The sequence below is a fragment of the Mirounga leonina genome, unplaced genomic scaffold, assembly GCF_011800145.1.
Source record: "Mirounga leonina isolate KUSES-001 unplaced genomic scaffold, KU_Mleo_1.0 Mir_165, whole genome shotgun sequence".
Classification (NCBI taxonomy): Eukaryota; Metazoa; Chordata; class Mammalia; order Carnivora; family Phocidae; genus Mirounga; species Mirounga leonina.
In genome coordinates this window covers 50658197-50674344 of record NW_023270415.1, presented here as the reverse complement: position 1 = coordinate 50674344, position 16148 = coordinate 50658197, and the positions used below count along the sequence as shown (strand labels likewise).

The window sequence follows — 16148 nt, the reverse complement described above, 5'->3', positions numbered from 1 at the left end:
TATGTCAGTTCCTACTGACTGGTAGTATCTTCCTGGAGTGCTTTGTGGAGGAGAATTCCAAGCTGAATTATGGCTCAGCAGGAAAGAGTATAATAGAGTCCCATTATTAACACAACTGAGGGTGAGTAGCTAATCAAAGTAGGCAAACTGTGAAACAGCAATACAAGGTTTATATTTTAACTTATAATATACAAAAACATGTTTAATAATAAAACTTTTGATGTAGGTCCTAGACCTTTTATATGTGTAAGGCCCACTGACTGGTGTTCCACTAACATCAACAACATTCAAATGCTTCATCTACAATTTCTAGTCTGTTTCAGTAGCATAGAGTAAGAATGTAAAACTACTGGATTGAAGGCGATTGGATTAAGGATATATTTTATGCAGGACTTTGTAACTCAAAGACATTTTTCCTAACAATAATCGTAAGCACTTTGCCTCCAACCTACTTTTTTTTTTTTTTTTTGTCGGGTTTATGTGTGCCCTAATTCTACATGAGAGTGAAAACTGGAGTAAAGAAATAAGATAAAAGGAACTTTTTTACTGAGTTTATGTGGCATTCTGTTCTACAAAAAGTAAGGCTTTCATCTTTTAATCCGATATCCACTTAACTACATTACAGAAGATTTATTTTGACCCCCTCTTGTTTCATAAGGGGCTCAAAAGTCTGTAGCAATTTTTGACACTTTGCTATACTGTTTTTCTGACACCCCCATACACACACACACATACACACACACACCCCTCCCTGCCTCATTTTCATATGGACACAAAGCACTGGGATAAAATGATGGTTCATTATAGTGGTACAGAGCTCTTATCTTCATCCGGCAAGAGTCATTTCCTTCCAAAGATTGAAATGCAAATGTGAAAATTAATGATAACTGCATTATCTGATAGCAGAGATAATACCAATTCACTGTCAGAGTAATACACAGTCATTCTACGATTTCCTCCGCTTCTCACAATATTCTTCTTACTGTCAGACTATATCTATGGTTAACTATGTTTCATAGGTTTCTGTTAATTTACTTCAAATGGCATTTCCCAGATCTTATATCTACCACATTTTCCCAATCAAAAAGGAAACGAAATCAGAACTGTAATCTCCAAGCCCTTCTTTGGACTAGTAAAGAGGGAGGGAAAAAAAAAAAAAGAACCCTGTATCTGTATCATTAGTGTGTACTTCTGTCTCCCAGTGGTCTTCTAGCTACCATTCCACTTCATGCAAAACACTCCCATCTTCTCAGTTTGAGGCACAAAGCAGAACCAATCCCATCGTCCGCATGTATCCTTCATGCTGAACAGCAACTGAATGAAGGAACTTACTGATAGATTTCGTGATTGATTTTTAGTGCAGATGCAACAAGTACATACATCTGATTTTATGCTAGATATTTACTGAAAATTTATTTACATTAAAATTCCTTTAACTGAACCACCTTCTAAGGCCAGTTGGATAGACTACAGTTACTATAATCACGTGGTGATACTACATAGCAAAATTATTTTGCAAAGTTAATTCACTACACAGATGTTCAATGAGGGCTTAACATCTGTAAGACATGGTCATGGCTACTGGGCACAGCTGCTGTTATGGTACAGAAAGTGATATGAGGAGCTATTTATTGAGCACCAAACTTCAGGTTTTACATAGAAAATCTCTTTAACGAGGTAGTGATTATTATTAGCCCCGTTTTGTAAATGAAGAAAATGAGGCCTCAGAGAGTTACTTACTCAAAGTCACACAATTCATAAGTGGCAGAGCCAAGATCTAAATAGCAGAAATATTTTTGGTCTTTTCCACTCATTATACTGTCCCAAAATAATTTACCTCGGACAGAAACTCAGATTTCCATTTAACAATCTGGGAGCAAGTCATGCTGTTCTGGAATGCATAATACAAAAATAATTTTGAATTTTATACCAGTAATTCATCAAATCATCAATACAAGGTGTGATTTTCTACTTTATTATTATTGAATCACCTCAAGTGCTTAACATGTAAATACCAAAATAGAAGTGCATGTTTATCTTGATAAGTCCATGAGAAAGAATCTAAGTGACTACTTGCTCAAAATTTTATATCTGTGCATATTTGTATTAATACATATTACTTGGGGGTATATGTACTTATTTGCACAATTTGAATAATGTGATACATTCATTTACCAAATAAAGCTCTTGGAAATTTCAATTATTGTGGCTATGAGCCTAATGGTAAGACTTAGGTACGTTCAATATTAAACCAGAGAAATCAGATTATTTACTATTTCTTTTATTTATTTATTTATTTATTTATTTATTTATTTATTTATTTATTTATTTATTTATTTGAGAGAGAATGAGAGAGAGCACATGAGAGGGGTGAGGGTCAGAGGGAGAAGCAGACTCCCTGCCGAGCAGGGAGCCCGATGCGGGACTCGATCCAGGGACTCCAGGATCATGACCTGAGCCGAAGGCAGTTGCTTAACCAACTGAGCCACCCAGGCGCCCCTATTTACTATTTCCAAATGCAAAAAGAAGTAACCATGTTTTTAATAATGTAAGCTAGAGAGATGGTATTCTTAGCATTAATGTAAGATGTGACTTTTAAGGTGCTCATTTCATTAAGGTGGAGAATGGATTTAGAGTGATTTCTCTGAATTCTTTTCCCCACATCTCCCTCTACATCTAAATACAGAAGTCAGCACTCAAGACTTCAACCATGGACTGTGGTTCTAAAGATTTCTTAAACGAGAGAGCCAGAAATATAAACACTATTTTCAAAATGAGGTCAGCGTTCTAACTGCATGAGAGGTTCTAGGGTAAGGGAAGGCTCTTATCATCTAGCAAATCCCAAGCTCTCCCAAGCTATCTGCTAGATACTTTCTATACACGATCTTTCAAATCTGTAATGATACAGATCCACATAACAAAGTTAGTTTCAAAGTAGTTACTTTTCTTCCCATTTTAAAGATAAGCAAACAGAGGCCCTAGCTGTTTAATTTGCTTGAGGTCACAAGACTGTTAAATGTCAGCGTGCAAACTCAAATACAGATCTGACTTTAAGAGTTGTTCAGTTTCTTCCGTAGTTTAGAGCATCGGGTTCTCATGCTTAATTATTGATTGCATCAGTGACAATCCATGAATCATTTTAAAAGATTAAAGAAGAGAAATGGCATCAAAAAGAGTGTGGACAGCATTATGCTATGCCTTTAGACTTCTGTCTACACTTTCCACAATTATTAGTGCACAATAATTATTCATTGAATAATTAAATGTATAGGACTACTGGTAAACTGAAGTGCTTATGTGGGGATAAAAGAAAAGAAGGGGTATTGATTTTAAAAAGAGACAGAAAGGAAGTATAGGCAAATGCAGAGGAAGAGATAGTAGATACCAAGCAACATTATCATTTAGATTCCAAGCAAGGTAATATCAGGGTAATTTTTTTAAGAGCAAAAAAGAAAAGTGAAACTTGAAAACAGTTGTGTGAAATACTGAAATAATGAGATAATGACTAACATTGGCTTGAACTCTATTAGCTTAGTGTGGGTCTAGCTTTCCTTTCAAACAGTGAAAGATTCATAAAAACTTGAAGAATATTTAAGTAAGAGTCACAAATATTTAACATTAAAAAATTTCACCATAGAAATGTTTGCAAATGTAAGATAATTTTTCTAAAGATTGTTTAGGTTCTGCCTAATCATAAGAGTTAACAAAGGTGTGAGCAATTACTAAATGCACCTTTTAGTTGGATAACAAATAAGGGGAAAAAATTGGCACTGGGGGATTTACATTTGATAAAAATGAAACACTTCAAACAAGAGTTGATTCATTACTGAATTGAGCCATCAAGAAAGGTTGTGGAGTCGTCTTCCATCAAACTCTTTCAAACTCTTTAAAAATAAGATAAATCCTGATCCATCTTAAATGAAGTCAGCTCTATGCCTCAAATTTCTTTAGATAATTTCCTGGTCTTTTGATTCTGTTCTATTTTTATTTAGAGAAAGCTGTCTATCTTAGAGTGACTATCAGGACTGGGTGGGAGGACTTTAAAATTAGGAGAACCTTGAAATCACGCCTGGCTCATAACCTCATGTCTTAACCAATCATTTGCAGTTAAATTCAAAACTAGATGCTTAGTATTTTAAAAATTGTATCAGATATATTATTGGACTTAAAAAAATGCTGAGAATTTTAAATGGGTCCCCTTCAAGGCTCAACAATTCCAAAGCCATAATAATGACAAGTAGAATTTTATGTGAGTGATCTGATTTAATTCTCACAAAATCCCTAAGAAGTGTGAATGCTATTTTCCACATTTTACAAATGAGGATATAGGAACAGGGAGAATAAGCAACTTGCCAAAAATCACTCAACAGAGTGGCAAATCCAGATTTTGAAGCTAAACCCTTAGAACAGAGAGCTCGATTTCTAACATGTTGAGGAACTGTCACTAAACTTTGTCCTGACTGAAGGAAAGTAATGAAATTTCTACCTTAAAAAATAAATATCCAACAGATATTCTTTTTTTAAAATATTTGAGAGAGTGAGAGAGAGAGATCATGAGCAGGGTGGGAGAGGTAGAGGGAGAAGCAGACTCCTCGCTGAGCAGGGAGCCCGATGCGGGACTTGATCCCAGGACCCTGGGATCATGACCTGAGCCGAAGGCAGACGCTTAACCGACTGAGCCACTCAGGCCGCCCTCCAACAGATATTCTTTTTTTATGAATCAACCTCATTAATTCAGGGCTTTCAAAATCATGAAAACCCCTTTTGCTGTAAAATATCTGTAGGGAAAAACCTGTTATCAATTTTACAACAAACAAAAAAAAGAACTTTCTTATAGGCCCACCTGCTTAGAGATATACATTTTTCCTTTAAAGTATTTATATATTCACATGTGCCACAGAAAAGAGCATAAACATTTTCATGATAACTAAATAAAAATTTCATTAAATCAGATACATAATATAAATTTAACTCAACAGTGAAAAATGTCATCCTGAATGACACATCATTCTTGCTCCTCTCTCTGTCTCTCTTTCTGTAAGCTAAGAGTGCAAGTTTGTTTCTGGAAAAGCTTCCTGGGAAAGGTGGCATTGACTGTGCATTCTGTGTTTCATAATTTACCACCTTCTGAATCGGCTTACTGACTCCCAAGTCCCAGGGAATACTGTGGGCCCCAGCCTTGAGGAAAGAAGAAAAGCTGCCCCCTCCAAGTTTACGCTATGGAGGGGGCGGCCACAGTCACACTTTGCAAGTAGGCATATCCAAAAGGCCATCTAATCTAATTTCAAATGTAAAAACTCTTCTAAGTAGCATATACATACCTAATTCCATGAAGAAAGAACCATACAGTATAAAGTTCATCCACCCTTCTTAAATTAAATGTAATCCATCAGAAAAAAAAAAAAAGTTTCCCAAAGATTTTTTTTTTTTTAATCAAAGGAGTTCTTTCCTACATTGAGAAGACAGAAGCATTATGCAATAAGGTGAAAATGCCAGAAGTCTACACTGTCTTTCAAACTCCTAAAACGTGGTATTATGGTACTTTAAATATAACACATTTTGATCCAAAGTCTCATAGAACCATTATGCTATAGCATACAGAATACAAACATTTGTGTGTATCATGAATAACATTAGAAATGACATCATAATAATCAGCTATACTGCATCTTTATTTTTGTTTGCATTATATTTTCCAGCTGCTGGTTTCAGAAAATTACCACTGGAGTTCTCTCTTCTTCACGCACAGCAGAGAGCAATTTGCAAAGTCATGCAAGGGTGAAAATGTGATTGAAATATAGGGATCTTTCTTAATGAAAAATGTTACTGCTTTAGAAATTATGGCTAAAACTATTACAAAAACCCGCTTATATCTTTAAGCCCTATGACATAATAGTCTCCATTTATAAATATACCATCAGTTGTAAATTACTTGGCATCAAATATAAAGGTTTTTTTTATTGAGTTCTTATGAAGTGTACATATTTACATAAAGCTATATTGGTGTTTAGGAGTATTTTGATCAATTTTTGTGTTTCTCAAAATGGTTCAGTATCAGGATTCTTAAAATCAAATTTAATTTTCATTTGTAAAAATGAAAATATTGCCAAAACCTTGAATCAGATGGGAGTATCTGCTGATACTGTCTAAACTTCTAAATAGAAACTGAGATTTCATCTACGATTTACAACATGACTAAATTGAAAATATTTCTTTATAGTATTGTTACCTGCTTAAAAGTTTAAAGATCATTCCCAATTTGAATGTAGATATAGCATAAAGATTTCTGTTAAAAAAAAAAAAGGCAAGTAGAATGAACTAATTCTTAGATGACTATGAAGTAAAAAAAAGATGGAGATTTCAAGCAGAAGTTAACACTGGTTTTTGTATTTTAACAAAAAGATAAAAATCTTCTTTAAATAATGATGTTTATTTAAACTTCCACCATAACCTTAGTACACACACAAATACAAACACGAGCTGAGATTCTAAGAGTTTTACAACCTAATTAAAATTTAAAGGAAAAAAAAGTGAATCCCTGATAGTAGCAACAGATGATTGAATTTTAAATTTTCTTTCCTACCTGGACCATCCCAATCATCTGTCTCAACTCTAGGCTGGCCGGGCTTTTCTGACTGTGTGTCCCCATCTGATTCTGCCGTCTCCTGGACTCCTTCATCATCACCTGGAAAACATCGACACACAGACAGAAGGGGAAGTAATTAAAGCTCTCTATTTGGCATTTAGATCCTGGTAAAGGGATACCCTTATGCGTATGTCTACGTATATGTTTGCTACATATAGTTGTCATTATACTGATAAAATGCCCATGATTTATCATTTTGATATCTACTGTGGCTTTATAATAAAGAAAATCAGCATTAGTCTGTGAATTGTGCAAGACTGTTGAATCTCAGATCTGTACCTCTGAAACAAATAATGCAATATATGTTAAGAAAAAAAAAAGAAGAAGAAGAAGGTAGCAGGAGGGGAAGAATGAAGCGGGGGAAATCAGAGGGGTAGAGGAACCATGAGAGACGATGGACTCTGAAAAACAAACTGAGGGTTCTAGAGGGGAGGGGGGTGGGAGGATGGGTTAGCCTGCTGGTGGGTATTGAGGAGGGCACATTCTGCATGGAGCACTGGGTGTTATGCACAAACAATGAATCAGGGAACACTACATCTAAAACTAATGATGTAATGTATGGGGATTAACATAAGAATAAAAAAAAAAGATGGAAAAAAATATATATAAGTACAGAAAATGCTTACATTGTGAAAACAAAGTTTATTTCACTATATGTTGACCTAAAGATGTGTTACCAATTTTAAAACATTTTTATGATATTATAATAACAATAATGAAAATAAAACAAACAAATCCTGTGGGGAAAAAAAAAAGAAAAAAAAAGAAAAAAAAAAGAAGAGGACAGCAGGAGGGGAAGAATGAAGGGGGGGAAATCAGAGGGGTAGACGAACCATGAGAGACGATGGACTCTGAAAAACAAACTGAGGGTTCTAGGGGGTGGGGAGGATGGGTTAGCCTGGCGATGGGTATTAAAGAGGGCACGTTCTGCATGGAGCACTGGGTGTTATGCACAAACAATGAATCATGGAACATTACATCTAAAACTAGTGATGTAATGTATGGGGATTAACATAACAATTAAAAAATTTAAAAAAAAACAAGGGTGAACCCTAATGTAAAAAAAAAATAAATAAAAGATGTGAAAGGGAAAAAAAAGTTGTATTCGGTTATTAAAATTATATATAAAGAAGAAAATAAAAAAGTAGTATGCAATTACTATACTGCTCTCAGTACAGAAAACCTTAGCTCTCCTATTTCCAAATAATAATTTTTATAAAGGCAAGATGCAGCAAAACAAAAACAAATGAAGGCTTGGGGTAAGACATATTTACATGTTGGGCTGAATTTAGATTATTTTGCAGATTCCCCCCAGCTTTAAATGTGTTAAAACTTGGTTGTATTTTTTAAATGGGTATAAAAAGGCCATCATTGAATGCTTAGCATATGTAGCATATGAGATGAGATGAGCCAGTGACTCAAGTCTTCACAACGCAAGAAGCTATAAAGCTATACTTGTTCTTTTTTTTTTTTTTTTTTTTTTTAGAAAGAGAGCATAAGGAGGGCAGGAAGCAGAGGGAGAGGGAGAGAGAATCTTAGGCAGGCTACACGCCCAGCACGGACCCCGTTGCATGCTCAATGCAGGGCTAGATCTCACGACCCTGAGATCATGACCTGAGCTGAAATCAAGAGTTGGATGCTTAACTGACTGAGCCACCCAGGTCCCCAAGCTATACTTGTTCTTGATAAGTGTAGCTAGTTCACACTGTTTCATGCCTTTCATTTCCACATAAGAAAAAAAATGTAATATATTTTGAGCAAAAAGTATAGTCATGGCAAAGAAGATATATTAACAATGCAATTGCATTTTAAAAGTAAAAAGTTTAATTTGTAAGTACCTTCACTTTAAGTGATAAAGTAACTGCTTTATAGGAAAGTAATCCATGGTGACATGGTACACACAAAAATATTCCATAATATACCTACTATCAATGATAATAGAGATCAGAACATAGAATACAAGAAAATGTGATGTCAGAAATAAAGAATGCATACCAAAAACCTGGCAACTAAACCCTGAATCTAATAATGCCAAAATTTTTAAATTAAATTGTTTACCCACCTAGTCTTTCTCTGAAGTATTCAGTAAATATTTTCCACACAGTTGCCCAAATCTATAATAGTACTTAATTCTTTATATGATTATTTAAAAAATGCACTGAATTCCTAAAAGCTTTACAAGTAACCTAGAAATTACAAAATTTTCAGCAAACTATTACTACAATTGACATTAACGTGATGTTGATGAATTCTGAAATTTAGACTCCATAAATTTTATATTCATTTCTATATATAGCTTCACAAAATGAATCATTTTAAAAAGTGGAATAAAGGTAGAGAGCATGCAGAAGCCCAGCGACAGTTCAGTTGTCATAATTTCCACAACAGAGGATCGTTGGCTCTGGCAGGTAACCAAGAATAAAACATACACCCCACACCACCAAACCCCATGTCTGGAATTGAAAGATCTTTGAAAGTTGAGTTCTCTCTTCTTTTCGGGATGATCACCATGAATAGCAATGAAGTTTTTTCCATAAAATAATAGATACTGAGTATCTACCATGTTTAAGGAACTGTAATAGGTATAGAAGGATATACATGGAAAAATATAATACCTTTTTGGAAGTAGTATAAAACCCATCTAAGAGAGTAAATTCACAAATAATGAGAGTGCAAGACAAGGTCCAAGTGCCATAAGAAAGGTACAAAGGCCCAGGAGTAAGATAAGAGTTTTAATCTGTGCTCCTTTTTACAGGTCACACAGAACAACATAGACACATCAACCAATTATCTTACAAGATCAGTGGAAGAGTTCTGCTCTCACTTCTCAGACACAAAGAGGGATGAATCTCAGCCTGCACAGACAAGTAGGCTCTACTGCCTTATAATATTTTCAAATACTGTGAACCCTGAACTAACTAAGTGCTGCTCAGCCCAACCCTGCCTGTCCTGGCCCCTGTCTAGGGAGCCCCTTTATACCTCCCCTAATCCAGAGACTAAGGGTTTAAAGCCTGTTCAGCAGGCTCTGATTGGTCAGAGCCCAGGTTGTACCGGCTGTTAAATACTTTAAAGAGTATCCCTGCATATATGTAAGTATTGAACTAATGCCATGCAGGTAGCAGATTGGCATACCTGGAATCCTACAGTATTCGCTCTGACAGAGAACCCTGATACTTTATATGAACTGGTTATTCGCTGCTTTGCCCCTTCCTGTTCGCCTCCATTGACTCTCCTCCCTCTACGTTCTACTTTGTCCTTTGTGCCCCATGGAGGCAGGATTCTGTGGACCCCATCACTGGGGCTGCTTTGTTCTCTGATTTCTGGTTGGATTCAATCAATAGGAGGCACTGATAAGATCAGAGGATTAGAGGGCAGGAAGAGGGAAGACAGGTCCGTATCCCTCAATTCTATCCTCTTGGATGGTCTCCAGTTGCAAGCAATGGCTGTGTTGTACATTTAGCACTCCTGGGAAGTGGTCTGCCTGCTTCTCCCATGCTCCCGCATCACTGTCACTTCCCGTGACTCTTCAGATCAGGAGGGCTAACAGCTTCCCACTGTTTCCAGCCCCTGGGGGCTTCACATCCCTTGTTGGTTTGGTTCCCTTAACCCTATCCACACTTCATACACTGTCCCTTCACCAAACTCTCTTTAGTGAAATCCATTGACCAGGTTTTCTTCTGGGACTCTACTGAAGCATTATTATGTTCATGGTTTTCATCCAGTCATGGCTTATACAATAATTTGTAGTAAACTTTCTTTAAATAGACTCACTTTTTATAACATATAAACATATTTTTAAAAACAAAACTCCTTATCACTGCTATAAAAGAAAAATCAGTATTAGATGCCCATAATAGAAGGTAATAATAAAAATAAATACAATAAAAATAAAGGTAACATTATCAATTTCTCCATATTGTGTCTATTTAGACTCCGAGTCTCTGGTTTCATTTCCCTGTAATAGAAAGGAAAAGTAACAAGTTAAGCTATTTAAGTCATGGTAATATAAAGATGAAACATTCTCACTGATACACAAAGAATATAAGAAACTTGAAAACTTTCTCGCCAATTGATTCAATGCTACTTAATGCAATAATCAGTATAGCACCTTAACCTTCTTGAGTACCCCCAGGACACCTGACCTAATTGGGGGAAATATGACCTTTACAACACTTCACTCTTCATGGACACTAGAATCCACACTAGACTCTGCCATCTACTCCAATAAGCTTTTGATTGCATTTCCACTTCTGAGTGGAGGTTTAACTCAGGACAATAATGCAGGGGAGCTTATAAAGCAAAGTGTCCTCCCCAATAGTGAAGAGTACAGAATGCAACCTATAATTTTAAACAGCATCTATTCCTTCCAAGCACTTTTCTCATGTCTTATGAATCTTGAAACAAGGAGGGGACTCAGGAGATGATCTGAGTCAAATTAGAAATTTACTAACTAGGGGCGCCTGGGTGGCTCAGTTGTTAAGCGTCTGCCTTCGGCTCAGGTCATGATCCCAGGGTCCTGGGATCGAGTCCCACATCGGGCTCCCTGCTCCTCGGGAAGCCTGCTTCTCCCTCTCCCAGTCCCCCTGCTTGTGTTCCCTCTCTCGCTGTGTATCTCTCTGTCAAATAAATAAATAAAATCTTTAAAAAATAAATAAATAAATAAATAAAAAAGAAATTTACTAACTACAAAATTGATGCACAGACAGGATCAGTAACTTATGCTTGATCTTATAGCTGCCATATTTGTATCTGCATAAGGCACCTTTCCCGAACCTTCTCATGCTTGAACAATAAGTGCTTCCCGGCCATCACGGTGTGACCGATTGAAGCAGCTTTTGGTAGATGTCCTTTCCTCAACAAGCAGGAAGTAGGATTATGGGAGAGCATGAAGGGGCAGCGTCAAAGTCACAAAAACAGCAGTTTATTCAAGGTTAGGAATTAAATTTGAGTCTCCTAACTGCCAGTCTAGCATTCTTTCCAGAACACCTTTTCTTGCCTCTGCCATGCACCACCCCCACCAGCTGAGTACAGAACTGTGCACACCTGAAAGAGCTGAATAATCCCAGAGCAACACATAATGAAGCAAGCATGAGACATGCTGTTAAAAATTACATACACAAGGCTCAGACAGTAAAATTCTGGGTAGAACCACTTGGAGAGGTTAAGTTTTATATTCAAATACTAATTATACCACCCTGGTGGCCACACAAAGGAGTACATCTTTCTGAATTTTACTATTACATTTAAATTGTTGGAAACATGTGGTGCCATGCACAATTTGATCAATCATTAACATTTACAATGCATAGTTTTGAAGATACACTGAGATATATACTTTCTCTTAAGGACCATATAATCTAGTAAAGGAGCTAGGTAATATGCATAAGAGAAATAATCACTGATTAAAACCTACAATCAAGGTGGTCAATAAATAATTCCAAATGAAAGCACATAAGATATAGAAATTCAGAGACCAGAAGCATAAAATGACATTGACCGTGGAGAAGCTAGTATAATTAATTCCAGAGCTCTTCATATTGAAGGCAGTGAAAAGCATTAGAGGTATTTCAGTAGGGGGCTGATATGATCATGTGACACAAATACAGTAACCAACATATATTTATTGAGTTTCTATGAACACATTTTGGCAGATATCTGGTCTTTGAGTTCCCCCTTACTCATTCCATAACAACACTCTAACCCATGTCTCAGACATTCTTGCCCAGAATTTTTGTGAGACTATAGTTAAGTCTACTCTGAAATATTTTATTAGGCAAATTACATTATTTAGAGGGAAAATAATGAGAAATATAGTGGGAAACAGTTATGTTTGGAAGACTGTATTACAGAGTAATCACAATAATCACAAAAATCAGATGTTAAAAGAATCCAGTTGAATCTACAAATGTTCATCTTTATTGAACAGAGATGATATAAACCATTCTTTATTAATACATTAAATTAACTTTTGAGTCCCAGGCACTGGGCTGAGCACTAAGAATACAAAACAAAGATGGTTCCTTTTCTAATATAACTTACAGACTAAAACAGAGACAGATCAATAGATTGCAATCTCATGTGGTGAATACTTTGATGGGAGCAGTCCAATATGTGACAGGAGCCCATAGGCATGACACCTAGCCCAGACTTGGTGCAGAAGTTTCCTGGAGGAAAGACCCAATAAAATTTCTGAAATTTTGGAGGCATAACCTGAGATAAACCTGAATTCTTTAGGTTTAATGCCCTGAGGCTCCATGATTGAAAATCATTTCTCAGATTAAAAATGAAAGCTATCTCCCCCCAAAAAAATCCTTATAAAAACATTACAGTAATTAAGTTGCTGTGCAGAAAAAATGGTGGTGAAACTAAAGACATTTCAATGATGCATAAGTAGAATCCACACAAAGTTTTAGGATGCTAAGAGAAATAGTTTGAGAAATGCTGCTACTGTATGATGGTTAAAGGAATCAAGTCCCTTCTTTTATTCAGTCTAGGCTAAATTTACCCAGGATCATCCTCATCTACTATCTACTGGGAAAAGAAAATAGCAGGATGACTACAAATCTCAGCAGATCCTTGATGCACAGAGAAATTTGGTAAATCACTCAAAATGAAAATATTATAATTCAGCCTATTAGGGGCTTGATTGAACTAGTAATTTCATATAATAAAATACTTTCATTAAATGTCACTTAACTGCCAAAATGGAACTATAGAGCTTAGATTTCAACTTGTACCAACATCTGGAGCAATACTCAGTATTGATAATCCTGATTCATGGAACAATTTGCTCTAATTTGTTTCATTATGCAGCACATATAATTAGAACTACTGAAAATAAATATTGCAGAGTATTTAGTTAAAGAAACACTGTAAAGATAGTTGATTGTATACAATTAACAGCTCAAAAGAAATTACATTTTGCAACTGTTTTAAGCTATTTTAAAACGGGGTCAATGTGCAGTATATATATCACATTAATAAAAATAAATCTAAGACAAAAGAATAGTTTAGAGCCCTTGATCAATTATTTAATCGTGTTTTCTTAAAGAAAAAAATGCCAAAAAAGGGAAAGATGACCAAAAACATAAGAATGTCATACAAAGTAATACACTTGAGTGAAGAAAACTAAATGGGTTAAAATTAAATTTATATTCACTTCAACATCTACTATGTGCCATATACTAAAATCATAAAGATGAATAAGGCAGAGAACATGTCCTCAAGCTTGGGTTCTATATTAAACCTAAACATGGCTACCATTTCTTGAGTACCACTCAGCACTAGCTAAATGCTTTATGAACATTGCATCAATCCACCCTGTACAGTATCCCTGTATTTCAGAAGATGCCTACACATTGCTAGCAGATCCAAGAACTGACCCCAAGCTAATCTGACTCCAGTGACCATACTCCAATATCCTATTAGGATATTACAGTGAAACTCTACTGAATATCAAGCAACAAAGAGAACTGGATGCGATCTGATAGTTGCTTCTCCTCTCCATATTATAAGCCCTGTTTCTTCATTATGCTTACATATTAAAATGAAATGTTTGAGGATATAATATTTATAGGCATGATTTTTTCTAAAGTATACCAAAAAAGAAAAAAAACAAAACAAAACCAGAACCTAGTAAAGTCAACTACACATAGGTGCTTAATCAATTACACTGCTCACTGACAAGTGATAAAATTAGATCTTGGTTTCATTCTTTTTACCATAACCTACTACAGTACCATTACATTTGCTAATTAATTGCCTTCAGCACACTATTTCTATTTAATAACTAAAATAGGTCACATTTGTCAACTTTTAGACCCTTCACCTTCTAAGTTTATCTCAGGAAACTAGCTCTCATTTTTATGGTAATGTTTTTACCAAATTCATTTTTAATTTTTTACTAATGAAAAGTGAAATGATTAAAAAATAATTTAATCGAACGTGAAATCTCTGAACTACTTTTAAGAAACACCATTTGTTTCCCCCTCACAATAGGGACTTGCTTCTTCCCTTTCAATATATTTATTCTCATGGAAAATTTATAAATAGAACTTTATTTTGATACAAATCCAGCTCCAGCTTCTTCTTGATTTGAATGGAAATGACTTTACTGACCGTTGTTTTTTTTCCTTCTATCCATTTTTTGATTCTTATATGTTTGAAATCAGTACTCCTAGTTGCTTATGAAAAAATGGCATGAATAATTAATAGCCAAGATAATAATGACAAGTTTGTTAAGATATTGCTTCAAAAGCTTTGTTGGTAGGAAGAGGAAAGGAAGAGAGAAAAGGATGCTAGAGAGAGAACTACAGAAAGAACTAGAAATGCATTTGACATCCATTCATTTACTTGCTAAATTCTTTATTCACATACTTTTAAATAGAAATTTCAGTGTATTTTTAGCAAAGCACAAACACATTGAATGGGATAACCAATATATATCCAGAGACCAATTCGTAAAAAGATGAAACAGAATAAATGTCAAGCGGTAACAAAATCTATAATATTTCTAAAATTATGGCTATGGAGTTAATGGTTTTCCATTGCAAGATTAAACTCTTTTGTTGCTCTTTTAAAAGATATCATACATATTTTGTGGGCCCTTCCATTTTCCTTAGTCTAGTTTTCAGAATCAATGTGAGCCCTATAGGAGGAAATCGAAGGTGTTCTTGAGCAATAAAATACACACAGCACAAATGACTCGCGGAAATGCACTAGAATAGAGTCTCTCGAACACATGAAACTGAATCTTTAAATTCTATATTAGGTATTGTTGCACAAGGTGGTAAAAGCCGTGGCTCTCCTTTTGCTAGGCAAAAATAATTTCAAAAACACAAACATCTTTTCACTCAACGTTAGACACTCCTGTATAAATTAAAGATTTGCCACGTTCTGAGAAAGCCACTTTTTCAGCACAAATAGCAGCAGGGTTTGCGAGCAGTCAAACAAGAAAACAGCCCTTCTCAGCCCTGCTCCTTTAATCCATGTAGTTCCTATCAATATTAACCTCTTATAGAAATTCTTATACAATATAACTGTTGAACTTTCTTGACTAGGAGTGTTGCTGTAGCTGTTAGTCATCCCTATAATGTATTTTGCAATCAGCTAAATCATCAAAGTATTTTTTAACAATGAACAGTTCAGAAGTGACAGATCTACTTTCTTGTTCACACTGCTTATCAGAGAATAGATATCACATATGTTTTCCAGGTGCTTCCTATAGTTAGGATACCTTCACAGAAGCCGCTCATGAAAGATAAGGTCATAAAAGAGATGAAATATGTGTGAGCTTCATACACTTATGGTTTTATCATCAGACAAGATAGCTTTGGTTAAAGGACTGTAACAGTCAAAAACAGAACACTACAGCTTCGTATTGAAGGGCGAGGACATTTAAGTTTAAGATTCAGTTTTTGTTTGCTTTGCCTAATAGCCGCATGATATTGTTGGGCTTAAAACAACAGTTTGGTAATAGATTAACCAAACAAAAGTGTCGTGG

General features: G+C 35.4%; 1 protein-coding gene across 2 annotated transcripts in view; it reads right to left on the bottom strand.

The window, feature by feature from the left end:
* Positions 1-16148, bottom strand: part of ZFPM2 (zinc finger protein, FOG family member 2) — a 454092-nt gene that overhangs the window by 333565 nt on the left and 104379 nt on the right. For both annotated transcript variants that reach the window (XM_035011728.1, XM_035011729.1), the window contains one exon: positions 6584-6685. In XM_035011728.1, coding sequence (XP_034867619.1) covers positions 6584-6685 — 102 coding nt within the window. The remainder of the gene's footprint in view (positions 1-6583; positions 6686-16148) is intronic.